The sequence below is a fragment of the Oncorhynchus nerka genome, linkage group LG9a (genome assembly GCF_034236695.1).
Source record: "Oncorhynchus nerka isolate Pitt River linkage group LG9a, Oner_Uvic_2.0, whole genome shotgun sequence".
Lineage (NCBI taxonomy): Eukaryota > Metazoa > Chordata > Actinopteri > Salmoniformes > Salmonidae > Oncorhynchus > Oncorhynchus nerka.
This window is the reverse complement of record NC_088404.1, coordinates 61058283-61084260: the sequence shown is the minus strand read 5'-3', so window position 1 is coordinate 61084260 and position 25978 is coordinate 61058283. Positions and strand designations below refer to the sequence as shown.

At 42.1% G+C, this 25978-nt stretch overlaps 1 protein-coding gene across 6 annotated transcripts in view; it reads right to left on the bottom strand.

Moving 5' to 3' along the window:
- Nucleotides 1–25978, bottom strand: part of nap1l4a (nucleosome assembly protein 1-like 4a) — a 61951-nt gene that overhangs the window by 22265 nt on the left and 13708 nt on the right. For all 6 annotated transcript variants that reach the window (XM_065022742.1, XM_029668807.2, XM_029668801.2 and 3 more), the window contains exons 3-9: nucleotides 24899–24971; nucleotides 20841–20985; nucleotides 16449–16535; nucleotides 15354–15485; nucleotides 15118–15189; nucleotides 14695–14834; nucleotides 12087–12232 (exon numbers count right to left, since the gene is read on the bottom strand). In XM_065022742.1, the coding sequence (XP_064878814.1) occupies nucleotides 12087–12232; nucleotides 14695–14834; nucleotides 15118–15189; nucleotides 15354–15485; nucleotides 16449–16535; nucleotides 20841–20985; nucleotides 24899–24971 (795 nt within the window). The remainder of the gene's footprint in view (nucleotides 1–12086; nucleotides 12233–14694; nucleotides 14835–15117; nucleotides 15190–15353; nucleotides 15486–16448; nucleotides 16536–20840; nucleotides 20986–24898; nucleotides 24972–25978) is intronic.

Here is a 25978-nt window from a genome sequence, read left to right as displayed (position 1 = left end):
GAATATTGAAGAGTCATGTTAAAAAGGAACCACCAGCTTTCATATGTTCTCATGTTCTGAGCAAGGAACTTAAACGTTAGTTTTCTTACATGGCACATATTGCACTTTTACTTTCTTCTCCAACACTTTGTTTTTGCATTATTTAAATCAAATTGAACGTGTTTCATTATTTATTTGATGCTAAATTGATTTTATTGATGTATTATATTAAGTTAAAATAAGTGTTCATTCTGTATTGTTTTAATTGTCATTATTACAAATAAATAAAAATAGACCTAATTAATCGGCATCTTTTTTGGTCCTCCAATAATCTGTATCTGTGTTGAAAAATCATAAATCGGTCGACCTCTAATCTCAAGGCCATCAGACTGTTAGAGAGCCATCATTAACATTGAGTGGCTGCTGACAACATACTGACTCAACTCCAGCCACTTTAATAATGTAAAAATTGATGAAGAATGTATCACTAACCACTTTAAACAATGCCACTTATATATTTACATACCCAACATTACTCATCTCATATGTATATACTGTACTCTATACCATCCACTGCATCTTGCCTATGCCGTTCTATACCATCACTCATTCATATATTTTTTTAAATGTACATATTCTTATTCATTGCTTTACACTCGTGTGTATAAGGTAATTGTGAAATTGTTAGGTTAGATTACTCGTTGGATATTACTCCATTGTCGGAACTAGAAGCACAAGCATTTCGCTCGATTTCTGGGGTCTTTAATTTAAGCTCATGAAACGTGACAAACTTTACATGTTGCGTTTATATTTTTGTAACCAAAAATAAAGTGTCATCAAAATATATTTTATATTTGAGATTCTTCAAAGTAGTCACCCTTCTCTCAACCAGCTTCATGTGGTAGTCACCTGGAATGCATTTCAATTAACATGTGTGCCTTCTTAATAGTTCATTTGTGGAATTTCTTTCCTTAATGCGTTTGAGCCAATCAGTTGTGTTGTGACAAGGTAGGGGTGGTATAAAGAAGATGGTCTTTTACCAAATAGGGCTAAGTCCATATTATGGCAAGAACAGCTCAAATAAGTAAATAAAAAATGACAGTCAATCATTACTTTAGGACTTGAAGGTCGGTCAATAGTTAACATTTCAAGAACTTTGAAAGTTTCTTCAAATGCAGTCACTAAAACCATCAAGCACTATGATTCAATTTTACCAAGACGGAGAGGGATGGAGTGCTGCATCAGATGACCTGGCCCCCACAATCCCCCGACCTCAACCAAATTGAGATGGTCTGGGATGAGTTGGACCAGAGTGAAGGAAAGGCAGCCAACAAGTGCTCAGCATATGTGGGAACTCCTTCAAGACTGTTGGAAAAGCACTCCAGATGAAGCTGGATGAGAGAATGCCATCAAAGCTGTCATCAAAGCAAGGGAAAGGGGGATACCTAGTCAGTTGAACAACAATGCATTCAACTGAAATGTGTCTTACGCATTTAACCCAACCCCTATGAATCAGAGGTGGGGAAAGCTGCGCCCGGGGAACAGTGGGTTCACTGTTTTGCTCAGGGGCAGACAGATTTTTACCTCATCAGCTCAGGGATTCGATCCAGCAACCTTCCGGTTACTGGCCCAACACTAACCACTAGGCTACCTGATGCCCAAAGGGTGACTACTTTGAAGCATCTTAAATATAAAATATATTTTGATTTGTTTTTGGTTACGTGATTCCATGTGTTATTTCATAGTTTTGATGTCTTCGCTATTATTCTACAATGTAGAAAATAGTACAAATAAAGAAAAACCCTTGAATGAGTAGGTGTTCTAAAACTTCTGACCGGTAGGGTACATACGACTCACTTCTCACATGCTTGTTCAACAAACAATCATTCAAACAGACAACACTCACACATAAGTGTAAACCTTCTTTGACAGTAACACATGAGTGGGTGTGCGCATGCACACACATTCCCACAGTGGTACCAGGCAGGCAGGGCTGCATTCCAGAAAGTCTGCTATGGAGGGAAAGTCAGATGAGTCAAGGTTAGCCCTTAGCCAGCATTCTCCCCATTTCCCACTCACATAGCCTGACAGACAACACTGATTGCAGGGAGATAGGAGATGGGGATGGAATGGACTTAACTTTATTCAAGGGAAGATAAAAATAGGAAAGGAGATTAGGTAGAGACTTACGAATGAAGTAAAAATAAAAGATGGAACAGAGGAAAGAGTTGAATGTCATTTTGGCTACACTGAATTGAACTGAATGTTGGCTTACATTGAAGGGCAGGAAGTGAGTCCGAGAGGGTGAGGTGTACAATTTATGTATTTTTCTTTACAAAGAACTATTGTCTGAGAGATAGCGGATTCAGAGACTTGACTACGCAAGCCCCACCCTGAGGGTACACACCTGAGCTACATTATTAATATCTACCAATCACACGCCTAGGATACACCAAAGAGGTATTCAGAGTTTGAAGGTGAGGGTTCAGGATTGGTGCATGCATGTTTGAAAGGAAGGGCTGACTAATAGATAGAACAATGTGAGTCAAGAGCTCAAATAAAAAGGTGCTTTTTTACTCATTCAGATTACCTAAGATATGCAAATCACCTTGTGACAGTGATATAGACCCACTAGCTGGGTCACCCTTACATGGTCCTACCACCTTTGGTTTTACACACAATTGTGTGTGTGTGTGTGTGTGTGTGTGTGTGTGTGTGTTCCATTCTTCACCAAGACAATAAGAACTCCAAACTGGAGGTGTGTGATGTGTAAATGAGCTGTAGCTAAGTAAACAAATCAAAATCTTGGGTCGCACAAGCACACAGTTCAGTTCCGGTATTGGCGAAGAATGGAAAGCCCACGTCTTTGACGTAAGCTAAGCTTTGAAGTCCAACGTATGTAGGACAGAAGTCAGATTCTAGTCCACAACAGAGATTGTGCCTACACAGACCAGGCTGTGAATAACATCTAACCATCAATAGAGACAGTCATTGTGTAACAGGCAATGTGAGCAGCCCCTGTCCTGTATATCTAAGTATGGACGCATCCAGATGTATAAATATAATACATTTAGGCCTACTTTATAAAGCACTTTTCATTATTACAAAGAGCATCTTAAACTCACTAATCAAATTCACGTCGAGATATTTAAAATGCCTAAAGAAGTGCTTGCCGTCTTAGTAACCAGATCAATATGATACATTGAAGTCTGTGCAGAATGAGTATTTGGGGGAAAGCAGTTCCACTGCCAGGATCAAGGTGCAGCGGGCAGAAGTGAGAGTCTACCGTCACCTGCTGGTTGTGTTGAACAACTGCAGAGAAACTATTGTATGCTACACATGGCCTGAAATATAATCTTGCTTTCTGCATGCTGAGTTACCTTTAATGGGTACCCATGCATCTTACCTTCGATGCTTGGATACCTTTGTGTTATTTGTGTGGGTCTCATTTTTAGGAGTGGCCATCAAATCTTCTTTCAAAAGTGTGTTTTTCCCATGCTTGCATTAAGAATGTTGTGCAATGACTGGGTTTATCAGAATGCATGTTTCTATCCCTACGGCAGTCAACTTGAAAGTGCCTCGAGAGGAATATAATGTTCTTGGCATTGAACGCGACAAGCTGATCAATTGAATAGTAAACTGATTTTGCTGTCAGCCGTCTTGTTGGCTGAGGAAAGCTCTAGTATCTTAAAATATTTAGTTGGCGTGGTGGCAACAACTTAGCAGCAGCACAGTCCCACTTCCAAATTAATATAGCAGAAACACAGGACCGCAAGATTAGCATGAAATGGGGACCATTCTTTGACAGAGGCCAGACAGTTCAATTTGTGAAGAACAGAACATTTGGCAATGTAGAAAGCACATTTCAGATTTTTTTCCCGCATAACCACAGACCGGGTGTACCCACAGACGAAAAAAAGCTGTAAGTGAAGACCGCACAGAAATAAACATTTTGGCATAAATTAAACATTTTAGGTTTGGAGCAAATCCAACATCACAGAGTTGACCCTACATATTTTCAAGTAATGTGGTGGTATGTTACGGGTACGCTTGCTGTCAAAGGGCCTTCCACAAACTGTTGCCACAAAATTGCAAGCTCAGAATCATCTAGAATGTAGTTGTATGCTGTAGCGTTGAGATTTCCCTTCACTGGAAGTAAGGGGCCTAGCCCGAACCACGAAAAAAGCCCCAGACCATTATTCCTCCTCCACCAAACTTTACAGTCAGCACTATGGTAGCATTTTCCTGGCATCTGCCAAACAGTGAAGTGTGATTGCTCACTACAGAGAGTAGTTTCCACTGCGCCAGAGTCCAATGGCAGCGAGCTTTACACCAATCCAGCCAACGTTTGGCATTGCTCATCTTAGGCTTGTGTGCAGGTGCTTGGCCATGGAAACCCAATTCATGAAGCTCTTGACAAAAAATTATTGTGCCGAGGATGCTTCCAGAGACAGTTTGGAACTCGGTAGTGAGTGTTGCAACCAAGGACAGACCATTTATATACGTTACATCACTCGGGGGTCCTGTGAGCTGTGTAACCTAGCACTTCGCAACATAGCCGTTGTTGCTAATATTAGACATTTCTACTTCACAATAACAGCACTTAAAGTTGACTAGGGGAGCTGTAGCAGGGCAGAAATTTGCCGAACTGACTTGTTGAAAAGGTGGCATCCGATGAAGGTGCCGAGTTGAAAGTCACTGAGCTCTTCAGTAAGGACATTCTACTGACAATGTTTGTCTGAGGAGACTGCAGAAACGGGTGTGGCTGAAACAGCGGAATCCACTAATTTGAAGGGATGTCCACATACTTGTGTTTGTATGTTTTATTTTACCTTTATTTAACAAGGCAAGTCAGTTAAGAACAAATTCTTACTTTCAATGACGGCCTAGGAACAGTGGGTTAACTGCCTGCAATCCGCCCTGGCATGCTGTCAATTAACTTCTGGGCAGCATCCTGACTGATGGCAATAATCAATATTATTGACTACGTTTTGTTTATTCCATGTGTAACTGTTGTTGTATGTGTCAAATTGCTATGCTTCATCTTGGCCAGGTCGCAGTTGCAAATGAGAACTTGTTCAACTAGCCTACCTGGTTAAATAAAGGTGAAATAAAAAAATTAAATGACAGCCCATTCTTGCATAATCAATGCTTGGAGTTTGTCAGAATTGGTGGGTTTTTGTTTGTCCATCCGCCTCTTCAGGATTGACCACAAGTTCTCAATGGGATTAAAGTCTGGGGGATTTCCTGGCCATGGTAAAAAAAATATTGATGATTTGTTCCCCAAGCCACTTAGCCTTATGGCAAGTTGCGCCACCATGCTGGAAAAGGCATTGTTCGTCACCAAACTATTCCTGGATGGTTGGGAGAAGTTGTTCTCGGAGGATGTGTTGGTACCTTTCTTTATTCATGGCTGTGTTCTTAGGCAAAATTGTGAGTGAGCCCACTCCCTTGGCTGAGAAGAAACCCCACACATGAACGGTCTCAGGATGCTTTACTGTTGGCATGACACAGGACTGATGGTAGCGCTCCCCTTGTCTTCTCCGGAAAAGCTTTTTTCCGGATGCCCCAAACAATCAGAAAGGGGATTCAGAGGAAATTACTTTAACCCCGTCCTCAGCAGTCCAATCCCTGTACCTTTTGTAGAATATCAATCTGTCCCTTATATTTTTCCTGGAGAGAAGTGGCTTCTTTGCTGCCCTTCTTGACACCAGGCCATCCTCCAAAAGTCTTCACCTCACGGTGCACTCACACCTGCCTGCTGCCATTCCTGAGCAAGCTCTGTACTGGTGGTGCTCCGATCCCGCAGCTGAATCACCTTTACGAGTCGGTCCTGGCGTTTGCTGGACTTTCTTGGGTGCCCTGAAGCCTTCTTCACAACAATTGATCCTCTCTCCTTGAAGTTCCTGATGATCTGATAAATGGTTGATTTGGGTGCAATCTCACTGGCAGCAATATCCTTGCCTGTGAAGCCCATTTTGTGCAAAGCAATGATGACGGCACGTGTTTCCTTGCAGGTAACCATGATTAAAAGAGGAAGAACAATGATGATTGTATGCATGTATAGTACCAGTCAAAAGTTTGGGCACCTACTCATTCCAGGGATTCTATATATTTTTTAAAACTATTTTCTACATTGTAGAATAATAGTGAAGACATCAAAACTATGAAATAACACAGGAAAAAAAGTTTTAAATAAATGCTATACTGACAGCTTTGCACACTCTTGGCATTCGCTCAAGAAGCTTCCTGAGATAGTCATCTGGAATGCATTTAAATTAACAAGTGTGTTTTGATAAAAAAAAGTATGTATTCTAACATGCTGACCAAACTAGACACACGTGTTCGCAGGTTGAAATAGCAAAACTCTGAACAAATTATATTAATTTGGGGACTGGTCGAAAATGTTTATGTTTTATGGCAATTTAGCTAGCTTGCTGTTAGCTAATATGTCCTGAGAAACATTGAGTTGTTATTTTACCTGAAATACTGATCAAATCTACAGAAGATAAAGAATTTGGTTTGCCTTTTTGTCACCTCTCCTTCCTCAGGCTTCTAATTTACTTCTTTGGACTTTATATGGCGGTTTGAAAACAACTTTACAGTGCATTACTACAACCGACTAGTGTGGACGTCAAGTTCATTTTTCGATCACAAACACACACACACACGAGGGTATATGCTCCTAAACACAATGAGTAGGGAGAGGCCGGACTTGCAGCACAGCTGAGCGTCACAAATAGAACCTTTTTCAATTTGAGCGCCTGGCCACGCAGATGCTCGTTGAGGCGCGAGAGCAGCGTGGGTGCAATAATTAAATAACGTGTGTGTGTACATTTATTTAGCATGTACACAAGATGTTAATGGGTTTGAGTTTTGTTGTAACAAGCTAGAGGTGGTATACAGAAGATTGGGCTATTTGGTAAAAGACCAAGTCCATATTATGGCAAGAACAGCTTGAGCAAAGACAGTCCATCATTACTTTAAGACATTAAGGTCAGTCAATAGTGAACATTTCAAGAACTTTGAAAGTTTCTTCAAATGCAGTCGCTAAAACCATCAAGCGCTATGATGAAACTGGCTCTCATGAGGACCGCCACAGGAAAGGAAGATTGAGTTCTCTGCTACAGAGGATAAGTTCATTAGAGCTAGCAGCCTAAGAAATTGCAGACCAAATTAATGCTTCAGAGCTCAAGTAATAGACATCTATAAATCAACAGTTCAGAGATTGCATGAATCAGGCCTTCATGGTCGAATTGCTGCAAAGAAACCACTACAAAAGGACACCAATAAGAAGAAGACTTGCTTGGGCCAAGAAATACTAGCAACGGAGATCAGACTGGTGGAAATCTGTCCTTTGGTCTGAAGAGTCCAAATTAAAGAAATAGTTTCCAACCGCCGTGTCTTTGTGAGATACAGAGTAGGTGAATGGATGATCTGCATGTGTGGTTCCCACAGTGAAGCATGAAGGTGGTGGTGTGATTGTACTTTGCTGGTGACACTTATTTAGAATTCAAGGCACATTTAACCAGCAGGGCTACCACAGCATTCTGCAGCGATACGCCATCCCATCTGGTTTGCGCTTAGAGGGAGTATCATTGGTTTTTCAACAGGACAATGACCCAACACACCTCCAGGCAGTGTAAGGGTTATTTGACCAAGAAGGAGAGTGATGGAGTGCTGTCTCAGATAACCTGGCCCCACAATCACCCGACCTCAACCCAATTGAGATGGTTTCGGGTGAGTTGGACCACAGAGTGAAGGAAAATCAGCCAACAAGTGCTCAGAATGTGGGATCTACTTCAAGACTGTTGGTAAAGCATTCCAGGTAAAGCTGGTTGAGAGAATGCCAAGAGTGTGCAAAGCTGTCATCAAGGAAAATGATGGCTACTTTGAAGAATATCAAATATATTTTGATTTGATGGACACTACATGATTCCATGTGTAATTTTCATAGTTGATGTCTTCACTATTCTACAATGTAGAAAAAAGTTTAAAAAATAAAAACCCTTGAATGAGTACGTGTCCAAACTTGAATGGTACTGTACATACAGTGCATTTGGAAAGTATTCAGACCTGGACATTTTCCACATTTTGTTACATTACAGCCTTATTCTAAAATGGATTAAATAGTTTCCCCCCCTCAATCTACACACAATAACAGGTTTAGAAATTGTAGCAACTATATAGAAAAATGAAATAACATTTACATACATACTCACTCTTTACTCAGCACTTTAAAGCCTCAAGTCTTCTTGGGCATGACGCTACAAGTTTGGGGATTTCAGATCGCATGTATAGCGTCCTGAGGGCGAGCAGTTTGCTGACGTCAACAATGTGAACCGAGTGCCCCATGGTGGCGGGGGGATTTTGGTATGGGCGGGAATAAGCTACAGACAACGAACACAATTGCATTTTATCGATGGCAATTTGAATGCATAGAGCTACCGTAAGGAGTTAATTGTTGTGCTATTCATCTGCCGCCATCACCTCATGTTTCAGCATGATAATGCACGGCCCCATGTCACAATGTGTCGGGTAGGGGGCAGCATTTGGAATTCTGGATGAAAAGCATGCCCAAATTAAACGGCCTGCTACTCGGGCCCAGAAGATACAATATGCATATATATAACTGGTAGATTTGGATAGAAAACACTCTTAAAGTTTCCAAAACTGTTAAAGTAGTGTCCGAGTATAACAGAACTGATTTGGCAGGCAAAACCTGAGAAAAATCCATTCAGGAAGGAGTTTATTTTTGTGGTTTTGTAGTCGTTTTCTATTCAATGCCATTACAGTCTCCATTGACTTAGGACTCAAATTGTAGTTCCTATGCCTTCCATGAGATGTCAAGTCTTTAGAAATGGGTTCAGGCTTGTATTCTGATAAATGAGGGAGTAAGAGCAGTCTGAATGAGTAGACCCTGACCTGTCAGAGCTTTTTCATGCGCAATCCCGAGAGAGTGCATTTCTTGTTAAACCTTTTATATTGACAACGTTATTGTCCGGTTTAAATATTATAGATAATTTAGGATAAAAACAACCTGATGATTGAATATAAACATCGTTTGACATCTTTAAACCTATGTAAAATAGGTTTTGTTTTCTGAATTTGTATAATGACTATATCTGTATTTGGCGCTCTGCAGTCTCACTGGATGTTGGCCACGTGGGACGCTAGCGTCCCACATAACCTCTCTAGGATAAGACATAATTTGTGATCAATGTATGATCCATTCTGTGTAGATTTAATTGTGTGATTTAGGTATTTAGTAAATAAATAATTAAACCAAATTTTGTTTTGCTGATTCAACTTGTTAGCCAGGAGTCGAGAAGATAACCAAGAATTTACAACTTTCAGATGAGACTAAATAAGGTGATTAAATATTGACTGCTATTGAGGTAAAAGATCACCAGGTCTTTAAGAGTTTATTCGGAAGATAACAGCTGTATAAACAATTTCGTGGTGGCCCAATTTTCTGGTTAATTAAATTTACCTGATTAGCTTAATCACCTAATCTGGCATAGCCAAAGAAACGACATACAATTCCAAAATATCTCCACTCCAAGGCAAAAGGTGAAGAATGGCAGCAAACTTGCTTTTCTCTACACCGCATGGCAAAATATGTATTATTGGTGGTGGCAGTGCAACTGCAGCCCCTCGACTATTTGAGATTTGTTTATTGCCCCCACCCCCATCAAAGTTGCCAATCCCTGCCTTAAAAGAAAACCTACCTCTGTCTTTTAAAGACTTTAGAATTGGATTGGGTTTTATTTTTCAGGGTGACATTTACCCAAATTATAAGGCCAAAGACACACCAGAAAGAGTTTCCACAAAGTGTTGTGTTTATTGGTCCAAGCTCAGCTAGGGCTGTTATGGTGACCACATTTCTGCGTCGTCGGCAGTCACGGGTCACGACCGCCAAGTTCCACGTGACCTTTGAGTCACAGTAACTAGGCTTCTGCGCTCTGATGCCACTGATGGTCATTAGTAGCCTTCTAAAAAAGTATTGTCAGCCACCAATTGTGCAAGTTCTCCCACTTAAAAAGATGAGATGTGTGAGATTGATCAACTGCTATACTGTGCTATACAGTATATACTGTTAAAAAAAATAAAGGGAACACTTAAACACAATGTAACTCCAAGTCAATCACACTTCTGTGAAATCAAACTGTCCACTTAGGAAGCAACACTGATTGACAATAAATGTCACATGCTGTTGTGCAAATGGAATAGACAACAGGTGGAAATTATAGGCATTTAGATACACACACACACCTGTTCTGAAAGGCCCCAGAGTCTGCAACACCACTAAGTAAGGGGCACCACCACTAAGTAAGGGGCACCACCAAGCATGCGGGACCATGAAGACCAAGGAGCTCACCAAACAGGTCAGGGACAAAGTTGTGGAGAAGCACAGATCAGGGTTGGGTTATAACAAAAATCTGAGACTTTGAACATCCCGCGGAGCACCATTAAATGCATTATAAAAAAAATCCAAGAATATGGCACAACAACAAACCTGCCAAGAGAGGGCCGCCCACCAAAACTCACAGACCAGGCAAGGACGTCATTAATAAGAGGCAACAAAGAGACCAAAGAAAACCCTGAAGGAGCTGCAAAACTCCACAGCGGAGATTGGATTATCTGTCCATAGGACCACTTTAAGTCTACATTCCACAGAGTTGGGCTTTACAGAACAGTGGCCAGAAAAGAGCCATTGCTTATAGAAAAAAATAAGCAAACACGTTTGGTATTCGCCAAAAGGCACGTGGGAGACTCCCCAAACATATGAAAGAAGGTACACTGGTCAGATGAGACTAAAATTGAGTTTTTTGGCCATCAAGGAAAAAACGCAATGTCTGGCCCAACACCGCATCACTCTGAGAACACCACCGCCACCAATGGTGGCAGCATCATGCTGTGGGGATGTTTTTCATCAGCAGGGAATGGGAAACTGGTCAGAATTGAAGTTATGATGGATGGCGCTAAATACAGGGAAATGAATGAGGAAAACCAGTTTCTGTCTTCTAGAGATTTGAGACTGGCACAGAAGTTCACCTTCCAGCAGGACAATGATCCTAAGCATACTGCTAAAGCAACACTCAAGTGGTTTAAGGGGAAACATTTAAATGTCTTGGAATGGCCTAATCAAAGCCCAGACCTCAATCCAATTGAGAATCTGTGGTGTGACTTAAAGAACCCATCCAACTTGAAAGAGCTGGAGCAGTTTTGCCTTGAAGAATGGGCAACAACCCCAGTGGATAGATGTGCCAAGCTTATAGAGACATACCCCAAGAGACTTGCAGCTGATATTGCTGCAAATGGTGGCTCTACAAAGTATAGGCTTTAGGGGGTGAATAGTTATGCATGCTCAAGTTCTGTTTTTGTCTTATTTCTTGTTTGTTCCACAATAAAAAATATGTTTCATCTTCAAAGTGGAAGGTATGTTGTGTAAATCAAATGATACAACCCCCCCAAAAAAATATTTTAATTCCAGGTTGTAAGGCAACAAAATAGGAAAATGCCAAGGGGTGGTAAATACCTTTGCAAGCCACTGTAATATCAACACTAGCTGTAAATAATTTGGATGTGCTTTCTATTAGTAATGATGATTCAAGGAAACATTTTCATGATCTGTGGAGTTTATTACATAAGCCTATGTATTGTACTAGTGGGCTAAAATAAGGAAAAGAGAAAATATTCCATACTTTTCTTAAAAATGGCATTGAAATTGGTATAAAACCCCAAATTAGGGACTTGAGACTTGACCTGAGCTCTGGAACTTGAGACTTGACTATTATTACTTGGGATTTAATGCGAGACTTGAAGGGTAAGACTTGCAAAATTGTGACTTGTTCCCATCTCTGCCATCAATGATCTACAACCAACTTGAATGAGCTTGAGCAATTTTGCCAACAACAATAGATAGATGGGGCCCCAAGAGTTTAGCAAAGTTGGAGGAAATGTATTCAAAATCATTTGTAATTGCTGTCAAAGGTGCTTCTTCCAAGGGGAGTGAAGACCTATCCATTGTTAGATTTAAATTGAAGGGAGCCAAATGTGACAACTGTGCAAAGGGTGTCAAGACTAGATTGTGGTGTTCTCACCTTTAATGGGGTTGAAGAAGTTGAAGAAGGAGTCGTTGGGCACCTGCTTGGTGACTGTGCGGACAGTGCCACGGCCTTTGTGCTTCTGCTTCTTCTTAATGGTCTTCACCGTCACATCCTTCCCCTTATGCCAGTCTATCTGACAACTAAAGGAGGGCAGGGAGAGAAAGGAGAAATTATAAAATTGAATGGACTTTGTTTTATGTGCTCACTGACATGACGAGTAAAATTTTGAGGGCCGGTTTCTGCAAAGTCCTGGACGTCATTGCAGAATCTCCATTGAAATAGCTTTTCAGTCCAGGACTGACCTTAAACCCCTAGTCGATGTCCGCACCCCATAAAAACATGTCAGTTTAAGCTTCAGATAGCCCAACAAAAAGAGGTTTCCCGCAATGAATCTTTTTTTAATGCGTTTGTATGGGCTAAAACAAGGCCCAAAAATTATTTTATTAAATGTTTCAATATACACTGCTCAAAAAAATAAAGGGAACACTTAAACAACACAATGTAACTCCAAGTCAATCACACTTCTGTGAAATCAAACTGTCCACTTTGGAAGCAACACTGATTGACAATAAATTTCACATGCTGTTGTGCAAATGGAATAGACAACAGGTGGAAATTAGGCATTTAGCAAGACACCCCCAATAAAAGGAGTGGTTCTGCAGGTGGTGACCAGACACCTTCTCAGTTCCTATGCTTACTTGGCTGATGTTTTGGTCACTTTTGAATGCTGGCGGTGCTTTCACTCTAGTGGTAGCATGAGACGGAGTCTACAACACACACACAAGTGGCTCAGGTAGTGCAGCTCATCCAGGATGGCACATCAATGCGAGCTGTGGCAAGAAGGTTTGCTGTGTGTCACCGTAGTGTCCAGAGCATGGAGGCGCTACCAGGAGACAGGCCAGTACATCAGATGTGGAGGAGGCCGTAGGAGGGCAACAACCCAGCAGCAGGACCGCTACCTCCGCCTTTGTGCAAGGAGGAGCAGGAGGAGCACTGCCAGAGCACTGCAAAATGGCCTCCAGCAGGCCACAAATGTGCATGTGACTGCTCAAACAGTCAGAAACAGACTCCATGAGGGTGGTATGAGGGCCCGACGTCCACAGGTGGGGGTTGTGCTTACAGCCCAACACGGTGCAGGACGTTTGGCATTTGCCAGAGAACACCAAGATTGGCAAATTCGCCACTGGCGCCCTGTGCTCTTCACAGATGAAAGCAGGTTCACACTGAGCATATGTGACAGACGTGACAGAGTCTGGAGACGCCGTAGAGAATGTTCGGCTGCCTGCAACATCCTCCAGCATTACCGGTTTGGCGGTGGGTCAGTCATGGTGTGGGGTGGCATTTCTTTGGGGGGCCGCACAGCCCCCCATGTGCTCGCCAGAGGTAGCCTGACTGCCATTAGGTACCGAGATGAGATCCTCAGACCCCTTGTGAGACCATATGCTGGTGCGGTTGGCCCTGGGTTCCTCCTAATGCAAGACAATGCTAGACCTCATGTGGCTGGAGTGCATCAGCAGTTCCTGCAAGAGGATGGCATTGATGCTATGGACTGGCCCGCCCGTTCCCCAGACCTGAATCCAATTGAGCACATCTGGGACATCATGTCTCGCTCCATTCACCAACGCCACGTTGCACCAGACTGTCCAGGAGTTGGCGGATGCTTCAGTCCAGGTCTGGGAGGAGAAGCCTCAGGAGACCATCCGCCACCTCATCAGGAGCATGCCCAGGCGTTGTAGGGAGGTCATACAGGCACGTGGAGGCCACACACACTACTGAGCCTCATTTTTACTTGTTTTAAGGACATTACATCAAAGTTGGATCAGCCTGTGGTTTTCCACTTTAATTTTGAGTGTGACTCCAAATCCAGACCTCCATGGGTTGATAAATTTGATATCCATTGATAATTTTTGTGTGATTTTGTTGTCAGCACATTCAACTATGTAAAGAAAAAAGTATTTCATAAGAATATTTTATTCATTCAGATCTAGGATGTGTTATTTTAGTGTTCCATTTATTTTTTTGAGCAGTATATATATATATATATATATATATTTGACACTTCAAGGGGTCTTAAAATTCCAAATCAAATAGCTAAATGATCCTTGGTTTGCCCGTAAAACAATTACATATAGCGTAGTAGAACCCCCCCTCCACAGGCTTAGACAGTTATGGGTTAATCTATGTGCAGGAAACGGTCCCTTGAGGTTTTGGTTTATTATTGTCACAATACCATGATACACAATTGTCCATGGCAAAAAAGAAAAACAGTGAACTCTATGGTCTTTTAAACAGAGACTCAGCGATATGACATGTAACAGATGAGCGATGCGTTACAATGCACTCACAGAGTAGATGCGCATTAAACAGCTACAACTTAATAGCTTCGGGTCTGGAAACAGCTGGGAAGTTAAGCCTAGCATTTCAATTAGTTGTTGCAGAAATTGACCCGGTATTGCCACACTTCGTGCATTGCTGACTACTTTTAAGAACTTGTCATGTAAAATATGTGCAATAGCTTAGAAAATAAAGACATTTGACTCTTGGTGGAAGCATTATTTGTTTACAACATTAGGACCGCTTTACTAATGTCGTTGACCCTCACCCTTCACAGTCGAAAATTTCCGGGCCCTCAAATGAGAAGGGTTCATCGTCATCAGGCTCCGACTTCATCTTGTAGACTTTAGAGAGCACAGCGTTGTTGAAGAAACCATTTGGCTCAAAGTGGAACTCTAGTGTGAAACTCTGCCAAGAAGAAAAAATAGAGGGACAAACGACCAAATTACACAGAAAATACCTTCACAAAAACCAGTCTCGCACATACAGACAGAGGTTATTTGATCAGCTATGTGATTAGTTTATTGTACAAAATGTATTAATTCTATGAATAAAGGGATGTGATTTGAAAAAAACAAGTCAGAAGACGAACTCAATTATCGATGTCAACTTTATGTTCAGACACAGATAAAGGATAAATGATCCTGGAAAAAAAGATGGATCCCAGACTCAGCTGGATTGTAATACCTACCATAGGTTGTCCAGGCTCAGAGAACTTGACTTGGATGTCCTGAAGGTGCTTCAGGATAGGCTCATCGTGTTCCTGATGGAACAGAAACCGCTTCAATGCAGTACTCCACTCCAATGTAATTACATTGTAGCATATCACTCAGATGTAGCATATCACTCACCACTCCGCTGTGTGTGCACTAGTTAGGAGAGAAATCGCACACTGACTAGGCCCCACATGAAAGTAAGACAGTCTACCTGCAGCATGTCACTAAGCATGTCCACGCTCTTGAAGATGGTGAGCCAGAACTCGGGTATGCCTTTGGGGTCTTCCTCTGGGGCGGCGTCCTCTTTCTTCTCCTCAACAGCAGCCTTCTTCTTCAGCTCCTCCTACAGGCAGACAATTGTTACTATACTCTGATTTCTCATGTATTCCCATCTGTGCATGTACCAACAGTTGTCCTGGAGAGCTATCCTTTTGTTCAAGTGCAGCACATTTTAATGGTGGGTGGTACTTGTCCTGTCTGGCTGGTGCCGGTGAGCAGGCTTAGGCAGGAAGCAGAAGATCCAGAGAAAGGTTTTTAATTTGAAGGCTCTTGGAGCAGGTATATACAAATCATCAAACAAGATGCTGGACCAGGCTCAAAGTAAAGAATAAATATAAAGATTGAAGATCAGTCTGACTAGCCCCAGGACTCCAAACACCACCAACTAACCCCTACAGAGACAGGCAGCCATCTTACCCTCCCATGAGGCACCAGGTGACAGGAAACACTTGTAATTGTATGCACTTTGTCAAACTAAACCAATAAACACCTCTACAGTTTAGTTACTATAACATGTACGATACAGAAATATATAGAATACATTGAAAGAGCTGGACTAGAGCAGAAGCTTCCCCCCAATTAGCAATGGTGTGTCCCTTCTTAATAAGCAAACTATGGTCACCTGTGTGCTTGGTGGCCATGCCCCTCCACATTCTACAAGACAGATCTCACACACAAACAAATAAGTATTGCTTTAGACTGGCCAATAGTACTGCTTTACACTAGCAACAAACTTTCTCAGATTTACTTCTCATGTCTTCTGTCATTTATATTCAATGTTAAGTAATGATTTAAACTAGATCTAACACAGGTAACACAATACACCAAAATTAGTATTTGGTGAGGTGACCAAGTACCATGTATAATTTTAAAATGGGACTAATGAGGCACAGAGTTAGCTTTCTCATTTGCAACAACAAAAATGAATACTCTGGTTCCTAGCTTGAAGGTTCCATCTAAACAGAGCTGTGACTGGCTACAAGATGTTTGAGGGGCATGATGCATTTGAGCCAATCAGTTCACTAACCGCTAGCTCTTCCTCCTCCTCTCTGTCGTTGTGCCACTCACACTCTTCGTCTGTGGGTTCCACTGTGGCTGTCACCACATCTCGTCTCTGTGGGTAAAACACACCAAAAAAAAAAGAACACAAAAAAAGTGACTGGCAAGAAACAGCACGCACTAACTTTGTAAAAGAGCCAACCACTAGAGCATTGGACTAGTAACCGGAAAGTTGCAAGTTCAAACCCCCGAGCTGACAAGGTACAAATCTGTCGTTCTGCCCCTGAACAGGCAGTTAACCCACTGTTCCTAGGCCGTCATTGAAAATAAGAATTTGTTCTTAACTGACTTGCCTAGTTAAATAAAGGTCAAATAAAATAAAATATTAACTACGAGGGATGTGACGTGACAATTTATCGGTTTTCCATTCAAATCACCGTGAATTCACAACGTAGCTGCACTGGTGCCAGTAATTGTTTAGGTCTCACGGTGCATCCCTTTCAGATGGTTAAACATTGCACCTGTACTACTATAACTCCATTTCCTTCTCATTTAACTTCTCAAAAGTATTGCCTTACAGATATTTCTCTGCCATTTTCCCAATTGGTAAAGACAATGACTTCATGGCGGAGTCACCTCAAATAATTTATTCCTCAACTCCTTGCACGCGGACTCCTGGTGTTGACTCCCATTTCTGTGTGTCAAGATTAGATTGCGCTAGGAATCGACTCTTGAGAGCAAGTATTTTTGGAACAGAGGAGACTGATTAGTTGCCGTACTTCCGAGAACAAACACTTGCATATTTCATAGCGAGCTAGTGAGGGACAGAGAGGGGAGGGGCACAGTATAGGCAGGTCGGCCACCAGGTATACAGTCAGAACCGTGCACTAGACCCATCTATCAGTATAGGCAGGTCGGCCACCAGGTATACAGTCAAAACTGTGCACTAGGCCTATTATCAGTATAGGCAGGTCGGCCACCAGGCATACAGTCAGAACCGTGCACTAGACCCAGCTACCAGTATAGGCAGGTCGGCCACCAGGTATACAGTCAAAACTGTGCACTAGGCCTATTATCAGTATAGGCAGGTCGGACACCAGGCATACAGTCAGAACCGTGCACTAGACCCAGCTACCAGTATAGGCAGGTCGGCCACCAGGCATACAGTCAGAACCGTGCACTAGGCCCATTATCAGTATAGGCAGGTCGGCCACCAGGCATACAGTCAGAACCGTGCACTAGGCCCATTATGATAGGCAGGTCGGCCACCAGGTATACAGTCAGAACCGTGCACTAGACCCATCTATCAGTATAGGCAGGTCGGCCACCAGGCATACAGTCAGAACCGTGCACTAGACCCATCTATCAGTATAGGCAGGCCGGCCACCAGGTATACAGTCAAAACTGTGCACTAGGCCTATTATCAGTATAGGCAGGTCGGCCACCAGGCATACAGTCAAAACTGTGCACTAGGCCTATCTATCGGAAATCAAAAGGCGTATGTCGCAATGGAAAGCTGTATCTTGAAATGTCTCGCAACTTCAGCAAAGCGGGGGCCTATCAATGAATAGGCTAGGACATTCTGCACGCAGTAGATCAAAGACTGAGAAAGAGCAGGGGTGTGTAATCATTAGGCCAAACATTTGCAAAACAGAAACTAAAACAAGTTTCTATAGGACAAAATCAGGTAGGTCCCTCCCCATTACAAAATGTTTCTTAAAACGCAAGCAAACAATGAAACAGAATCAGCATAATGAATACGCCCCCAGGCAGTGTTTCCGCTAGCCACGAAATTGAAAAGCCGATAAATAAAAATGGTGGCGGTCAATACATTTTTTTGAGAAATAATGAATATTTGCCTTTTCATTGATGGAAATACCAGTCAATGTAAATACATTTGACTAGTCATGCTTAGTCTACGGGTTACTTTGCTTGAAATTAAATTGGCACATGCGTAAGCTACAGTATATTCATCTTATTTATCACACCCGCACCAGCATACAGATTCAGAGCCTTTGAGCGGAAAATCTGATTGAGATGCAGCAGCAGCTCAAACAGAAAGCAGAATTCATCAGCGCGTCACACAACACTTTGCAATGAGCTGGAGGCAGTATGCATTTTCAAACCTGAACTTCTAATACGAGGCATGTCTTACCTTGTTTCAAAGTAGACCATTAGATTTTTCTACATTTCAAGCTGATACTAACATCACAGTGGCTCGCACGTTTATGTTCTTTCAAATCATAGTCATCGCTCTACTCCGCCTGTCTGCAATGAACTTGAAACATTGCATCAACTATTCTAGGCCCTCAGTTTCCATAATAGTGAGCTCCGGACAGACATCTGTATCTGCGCAAGGGATAAGAAGTACCCAGGTATTTTAAGACATTTCTACTGGATCAGAGAATAAAATGTTTCAAACAAAAGACAATGAATAAATGAAGAACTCAAATGGGACGAAATAAACCAAAACTTGCTTCTCACAAGTGTAGCATGACTTTGTGAGCTCCGCAAACAAAATGTCCAATCTGACAATGAGAAGAGTAAACTAATAACAATATATTGAATGCATTAACAGAAATTAGCATAACCAAACACTGTAGATTATAAACAATGCAGATTAAGGGTAAATGTACTACTGGTGATATTACAGTGCCTTCGAAAATAATTCAGTTCTTGACCTTTTCCACATTTTGTTACGTTAAAGCCTTATTCTAAAATTGATTCAATTGTTTCCCGCACCTCATTAACCCACACACAATACCCCATAATGAAAAAGCAAAAACAGGTTATACATTTTTGCTAATTTATTAAAAATATAACTTTAAAATCGCTTTTACATTTTTCAGGATTTACTCAGGACTTTGTTGAAGCACCTTTGGCAGTGATTACAGCATCGAGTCTTCTTGGGTATGATGCTAAAAGCTTGGCACACCTGTATTCGGGGAGTTTCTCCCATTCTGCTCTGCAGAGCCTCTCAAGCTCTGTCAGGTTGGATGGGGAGCGTCGCTGTACAGCTATTTTCAGATCTCTCCAGATATGTTAGATCGGGTTCAAGATCATGCTCTGGCTGGGCACTCAAGGACATTCAGATACTTGTCCCCAAGCCACTCCTGCGTTGTCTTGGCTGTGTGCTTAGGGTTGTTGTCCTGTTGGAAGGTGAACCGTCGCCACAGTCTGAGGTCCTGAGCAGGATTTCATCAAGGGTCTCTACTTTGCACAGTTCATATTTTCTTAGATCTTGACTAGTCTTCCAGTCCCTGTCGCTGAAAAACATCCCCACAGCATGATGCTGCCACCACCACGCTTCACCGTAGGTATGGAGCCAGGTTTCCTCCAGATGTGACGCTTGGCATTCAGGCCCAAGAGTTCAATCATGCCATCATCAGATCAGAGAAACTTGTTTCTCATGGTCAGAGTCCTTTGGTGCCTTTTGTAAACTCCAAGCGGGATGTCATGTGCCTTTCACTGAGGAGTGGCTTTCATCTGGCCACTCCACCATAAAGGCTTGATTGGTGGAGTGCTGCAGAGATTAATGCGTTTCTGGAAGGTTCTCCCATCTCCACAGAGGAACTCTAGAGCTCTGTCAGAATGACCATCGGGTTCTTGGTCACCTCCCTGACCAAGGCCCTTCTCCCCCGTTTGCTCAGTTTGGCGGGGCAGCCAGCTCTAGGAAGAGTCTTGGTGGTTCGAAACTTCTTCCATTTGAGAATGATTGAGGCCACTGTGTTCTTGAGGACCTTCAATGCTGCAGAAATATGTTGGTATCCTTCCCCAGATCTGTGCCTCGACCCAATCCAGTCTTGGAACTCTACAGACAATTCCTTCGACCTCATGGCTTGGTTTTGCTCTGACATGCACTGTCAATAGTGGGACCTTATATAGACAGGTGTGTGCCTTTCCAAATCATGTCCAATGAATTGAATTTACCACAGGTGGACTCCAATCAAGTTTTAGAACCATCAAGGTTGATCAATGGAAACAGGATGCACCGGAGCTCAATTTTTAGTCTCATAGCAAAGGGTCAGAATATTTATGTAAATAAAAAGGTCTGTTTTTTTATTAGTAAAAAATTTGCTAGTGTAAAAAAAAAGTTTTTGCTTTGTCATTATGGGGTATCGTGTAAATTACTGAGTTTATATATATATATATATATATATCTCCATACTTGATGCCAAAGCAGCGCTCCCTCTTTTTTGCATTGAGTAGTGAGTCACTGTTGGAAGTAGTCCACCTCTTGCCCTTCCTGTGGGGCGTCATTATCTAAAAGTCGTTTCCTGCCCTTAGTCTGTACAAATTGTTAAGAAATTCCTAGTATATGTCCGTCATTTGCTTTCACTAATCCTGTGCTCAGTGCACAGGAGAGGAAAGGACACAAGAATAAGAAGCCACAGAGATAGCACCTGTAGTGTGACTGTACCTTGTCGAAGAGGGGCTGGTAGAGGCCAGCGTACTTCCTCTCCAGCTCGTGGACTTCCTCATAGAACTTTGCTTCTATGCTGGCACATTGCACCTGTAGCTTCTTCAGGGCGTAGACTCGCCTCTTCACAGCCTTGGGGAGCAGGCTGGGGAAGAGCGGGAGAGGCATAATCATGCACACTCATCACAAAATGATAAATCCATGTAGCAAAGTGCACACATAAGGAGAAAGGACAGATTAAGTGAATTATTAACATCCCAGAACCCAGAGCCATGCATGTCTAAAATAAAGTATAGTAGCATGTTTCTATGAGGGCAATTCTATGGGAAAGTCAATTGGAGCATGGAAAATAAAGTTTGTCATTTGCAAATGGGGCTGTGTCAACAAAGTCTCAGAAGAAAATTGGTTGTAAGTGCCCAGAATATACATTTGACATGGGGGTACAAATCAAAAACTATGCATGAAGCCTCTTTAGTCATACGATTCATACCTAGACCTCATGAGCTGTCCTAACCAGTTAAATGTTACATTTATTTAACTAGGCAAGTCAGTTAAGAACAAATTCTTATTTACAATGACGGCCTCCCCCGGCCAAACCCGGACGACGCTGGGCCAATTGTGCGCCGCCCTATGGGACTCCCAATCACGGCCTGTTGTGATACAGCCTCGATTCGAACCAGGGACACGCCTCTTGCATTGACATGCAATGCCTTATACCCGCTGCACCACTCGGAAGCCCATTAGCCGGTAATAGCCGGCGTTTGTCTGATATTTGCATAATTAAGTGCAGTTAAATTTGGAGTGCACAGGATATTTGTTATAAATCTTCTCACATCGGAACAGCATACAGATAGAGCCTTTGAGTGGAAAATCTGTCACACAGCACAAGAGCTGTTGCTGGAGCAAGACAACTGGGAACTCTGGAAAATACAGAGGTAAAATCATTACGTATTCAGGTTGATAAGTAGGCGCTCTAGAAAGAGGCCCGAGGTCCCGAGTTGGACTACCATTCAAAACAATTTTTCCCCAGTCGGAGCTATTTTTTCCCCCCAGTTCCCAGTTGTCCTGAACTCAAATTGTATTTATTTAACCTTTATTTAACCAGTTCAGTTGTTTTCAACACAGCGGCAAGCGGCAACGGAAGGCAGGCTTCATCAGCGCGTCACACAACACTTTACAATGAGATGGAGGCAGTATGCATTTACCAAAACATATACTTCATTGTTTGAAACCTGAACGTTTTAATACCAGGCATGTCTTACCTTGCTTCCAAGCAGCCTATTAGATCACTCTTCTAAACTGCTAATGGACATTTTCATCTATCACATGAAACTGCTCACATGTGCAGTGATATTTTGACAATGGTGGTTTCCCGCTAATAGCATGATGGAGCGAAGAGTCGCAAGAAGCCTACCGTAATTTCCGGACTATAAGCCGCTACTTTATTCCCACAACCTCGCAGTTTATACAACGACGCAGCTAATTTATGGATTTTTCCCGCTTTCACAAGATTTATGCCGCCAAAAAACTGAGCACCGTCACATAATGTGACGTAAATCGAGCGCGCTCAAACTTCATCATTCTGATTACGGTAGTAATTTTGTCACCCTCATCATGGCAAAGACACTGAGAAATGCATATGATGCAGCTTTCAAGTTGAAGGCGATCGATCTGGCTGTTGGAAAAGGAAATAGAGCTGCTGCATGGGAGCTTGGCCTTAATGAGTCGATTATAAGACTTTGTAAACAGCAGCGTGAGGAACAGACTCAGTACAAAAAGACAACAAACCTTTCAGAGGGAAGAAAAGCAGATGGCCCAAAGTATTTGCAGCCACTCGACATCAGTGTAAATCGTGCATTTAAGGTGGCGCTCCGTGTTCAATGGGAGGCTTGGATGACAACTGGGGAGAAATCCTTCACTAAAAGGGGCCGCATGCGAAGAGCAACTTATGGTCAAGTCTGCCAGTGGGTCCTGACAGCGTGGAGCAAAAAAATCCACTATCATCAACAGGTTTCGAAAGGCTGGACTGCTGCGTGTTGAAGGGGCAGCATGAGCTCAGCGGGATATTTGCCTCCGGATGAAAGTGACGAGAGCGACAATGAAAACGATCCAACATCGGATTAAGCAATTCTGAGGCTATTCAACTTCAGTGGTTTCAGTGCACAGGAGGAGGAAGATAGTGACCAATGACTTTCTTGGTAGGCTACGGTTTTAATTTTTGTTACAAGTTGTGTTTCGTTTAAAGGCTGTGTAAAGTTTATTTGTTTCAATGAACTGGTGGGCACCTGCGGCTTATAGACATGTATTTTGTACATAAATAAGCCGCACATATTTTTTAATAATTCAGTGGGTGCGGTTTATATTCAGGTGCGCTTAATAGTCCAGCAATTACGGTACTGCCTTGTGCACATTGCTGCGCTTATAATGTATAGAAATAATGGTTTGTCAACGTTAAGCTAAACGCTCTCCTCGGCTGCATCAGACTCATTGCTTTTTAATGTATTTTTTTTGTTTATGTAGCCTAGGCCTACTAGTTGAATACATTTGGGATCTATCATCCCGCAACTGTCCCAGAGTGTTTGGAATAGGTCATTTCTTTCTCGAAAAGCTGACAAATAGAACTTTTAAACTTTTCTACTATTAGTCTTGTTGGCTGAGGAAAAGTAAAATGTGGACCATTCAAAGAGCACATCAGAATTCAGTAAGGACTGCACATCATTGCAATCTCGACTTGCATGTTCTGTTAATATGAATGACCATATTCAAAATGTGATTTGTCATTCTGAGCACTGTGGGTGGACGCCCTAAACAAGTTATTACTAAAATGTCTGGTCAATTAAACGTTACATTAGCTGGCTAGCCAGTTCAAATAATGACCATATACTATACAAAAAAGTACATGGACACCCTTTGAAATTATTTCTATTTCAGCCACACCGGTTGCTGACCAGAGTAAACAATCGAGCACACAGCCATGTAATCTCCAGGCAAACATTGGCAGTAGAATGGCCTCACTGAAGAGCTCAGTGACTTTCAACATGGAACCAACATAGGATGCCACCTTTCCAACAAATCAGTTAGTCAAAGTGTTGCCCTGCTGTTATTATGAAGTGGAAACATCTAGCAGAAACAACGGCTCAGCTGCAAAGTGGTAAGCCACACAAGTTCACAGAACGGGACCGCAATTCACAAGAGTTCCTAACTGCCTCTGGAATCAACGTCAGCACAATAAGTTTGTCAGGAGCTTCATGAAATGGGTTCCGATGGCCGATCAGCCACACACAAGCCCAAGATCACCATGCACAATTAAAAGCGTTGGCTGTAAAGCCTGTCGCCATTGGACTAAGGAGCAGTGGAAACACTTTCTCTGGATTGATGAATCACGCTTCACCATCTAGCAGTCCAACGGACAAATCTGGATTTGGAGGAGACCAGAAGAGCGCAACCTGCCCCAAAGCATAGTGCAAACTGTAAAGTTTGGTGGAGTGTAAAGTTATTGGAAGGAAATCTTAACACTACAGCATATATTCTAATCGATTCTATGCTTCCAACTTCGTGACAACAGTGTGAGGAATTTTTGTAACCCTAGTGTAGCCCCTTTCAGTTCACCTTTAATTATGTCATTTTAATTCCATCTTCCATCGATTAGATCTCTTAACTTGCTTTCCGTCCAGCGGAGCACCAATTGCAACTGCCTCTCCACAGCGAGCACATTGAAAGGATCAGAAAGCATGCTTTTTCCCCAAAACTTTTCCAGAACAACAATATAGTGCCCTTATGTTTTGATTTCTAAGACATTCTCAGGCCTATCACATCAAAATAAATCATGGATTTTATTGTGATGGTGTAGGCTATATTAAATGGATTTATTCAACTTTCTATGACAATTACCGGCTGACAGAATTTCACGACCGCCACAGCCCTAGGCACACACATCAAAAGTTTGGTTTATATTTGGCTAGTCCATTATGCAAGACATGATTTTTTTTTATTTTGCATGAAAACGTAACATCCATAGTGCTGGAATTCCCCAAAAAATATCTGTGACTAGTGCTCACCTCTCCATGTTGTGGAGGCTGTCCTGTCTGTCCAACGGTCCTCCTGGGATCTGCACGCCATGGTCTCCTTTACCTGTCAATCAAACCAGAGCACACACACTGACTCACACTTGAGCACTACTACTCTTCACCAATTCACTGTGTGAATCATGCTGGCCACGTTCCAATCTGCACATTTAGACTGAATCTAAATTGTATTTCCGTGATTCCTCATGTCCCATCTCCTCCTCCAATGTGCTTTGAGGAAGAGGCAAGGATGTCAGGGGTGCTGTAACTATATGAAGAAATGTCATAACCTGTGAGCCAGAGAATATTTTCAGGACCACAGCAAGGGACCGCAACCAAGCGCAAGAGAAACCACTCACTTCAGCAACATGGCAGTGGAGAGCTCTTAATGAGCAGATTCTACAGATAATTGTTTATTCTCCTACCTTGGCAAACACTACATTGATCTGTATTATTATTATTATTATTCCCCCAAAGTTTAGATTTGTAAAACAATAGGAAATAAAAACCCGATTTATCTTCAACCGCAAGTACTGTGTTGGGACTCCTGATTATACGCCACAAATTACTACCGAAACCCAGAAGGGAGGGATTCCTTAATGGGAAAATGACAAGGAATATTGAGGATTACATTGGAAACGTGGAGTTCAGAAACCATGGCCGAGCAACTAGCACGATGAAATACGGAGTATTTATTCAGTTATTCAGAATTGATCAGGTACTAGGAGAAGAAATTCCTCCAAGACATTAACATGAGGGTTATGGAACTGATTGTAAAGGAACAAACATTGAATGAGTATGAACGGGACATTGAAAATGAAACTCGCATGGACTTAAAACAAGTGAACAGTGCAATGAGTTATATTGACTTAAAAGGTCAGAAAAACACTTAAACGGTTTATGAAAAAAGCAAATGGAGGACAATGCAAGCTCTACTTCCGATCATTTGAACAATGTGTGAAATCAGTGAAACTACCCAAACTGGTTATTGAAAAGATCTCTGGGGACATTAGCCAATGGCAAACGTTTCAGTCAAACACAACAATTGAAAATAACCCAAATCTCAGTAAGTCA